At 39.2% G+C, this 1,351-nt stretch overlaps 1 protein-coding gene across 1 annotated transcript in view; it reads right to left on the bottom strand.

Annotated features, from left to right (window-relative positions):
• si:dkey-34e4.1 (carboxyl-terminal PDZ ligand of neuronal nitric oxide synthase protein) overlaps window positions 1-1,351 on the bottom strand; it is a 48,230-nt gene that overhangs the window by 22,208 nt on the left and 24,671 nt on the right. The window contains exon 6 of the mRNA XM_035668399.1: window positions 369-510. Within this exon, the coding sequence (XP_035524292.1) occupies window positions 369-510 (142 nt within the window). The remainder of the gene's footprint in view (window positions 1-368; window positions 511-1,351) is intronic.

Genomic DNA, 1,351 nt, shown 5'->3' on the forward strand with positions numbered 1-1,351 from the left:
AAGGCATTGGTGAAACACACCCCAGTCACCACAAAGCTTTCTGTATGGTGTGTGCATTTGTTTCCATAATTATTTGGTTGGTCCACATTTTTTCTCATGTTTTTCTGTAACATTTTTTATTAATTGTGCTAGCACTCAAAATAAAAACACCATTGAAGTGTGCAGTAAATCAACTTGTCATATTTACGATAATGGATCTATTTACAGCCATTGCAAGGAGGGTACATTATTCAATTTCGACATTAAAACATTCAGGTAAGCAGACTCTGAATGTTGGTATATCCTTGATTACTTTTAACTTCTGTTATAAATGTTCAAACTGATTAATAAGAGATTGTAAACAGTAAACCCTTTCAGGTAGGCCTTACCTTGACTGCTGGGCTCCTCTGTGGACTTGTCACTCTCTCCATCGGCCTGTCCGTCTGCATCCTGCTCAGCATGCTGAAGACTGAGCTTATGGCACACTTCAAAGGCCTGACCTACTGTCCGCACAATACGCATGGCCTGAGTCTGACAGGGAAAGAGAGAGAGTGATAGGTAGACAGAAAGAACGGAGGGGACTGATAATAACAGACCTCTGAGCCAAGACAGCAGTAACTTGGAACAACTGCAGCGACACACATAATAACATCTCAGACTGAGAAAAAGGTAAAGAGATGCTTGTCTTAAATACGCAATTGTGATCGTGTTCTCGAGTGTATCTATTCTGTATTCACTGTGGGAAATGGATCGCCGGTGCTAAGCCACCGGATATTTGCCAAGCTACCGGAAATTAAATTAAAGATCAAATTTAAAACCCAAATTGATTAATTGAGCTAACATAATCAAGAAATGAATTCTTAAATAAGAAGATAAAACGTTTTAGAACACAGAATACAGATAACCCTTAGCCACAGGTAGCTGGACACAAAAGCAGAAAAAGTTAATCACATTCTGCATGCGGTATGTGTCACAGTTAACCTCACACTTATTCAGCTAGGGGATTTTACATCAAGGAGCAATGGCAGCAGCAAATTGGGTGGTAAGAGAAAAAAATCTACAGGGTTTTTTTCCAGTTAAGAAACGGCAATCTGATCAAAGTATTCTAATGCAGCCATGAGAAACATGTCTCATGGCTACTGATTGACGGTTACCTTTCAGTTATTTAAACAGGAAATCTCTGGGGTGATGAAACATAAGAGCAGCAAAGTGTTATCTGATGTCTAACACTTCCCTATTTGTGGTTAGATGTTAGATAGTTTGACACACTTTGAGAAATATGCTTATTCACTTTCTCATGAGCAGACTGATACCACTCCCATGTCTGTCTGTTAAATATTAAGGTTACAGCAAGGACGCGGTTAACTTAGCT

Source organism: Morone saxatilis, unplaced genomic scaffold, assembly GCF_004916995.1.
Source record: "Morone saxatilis isolate NCDOM2014 unplaced genomic scaffold, NCSU_SB_2.0 Contig21, whole genome shotgun sequence".
Classification (NCBI taxonomy): domain Eukaryota; kingdom Metazoa; phylum Chordata; class Actinopteri; family Moronidae; genus Morone; species Morone saxatilis.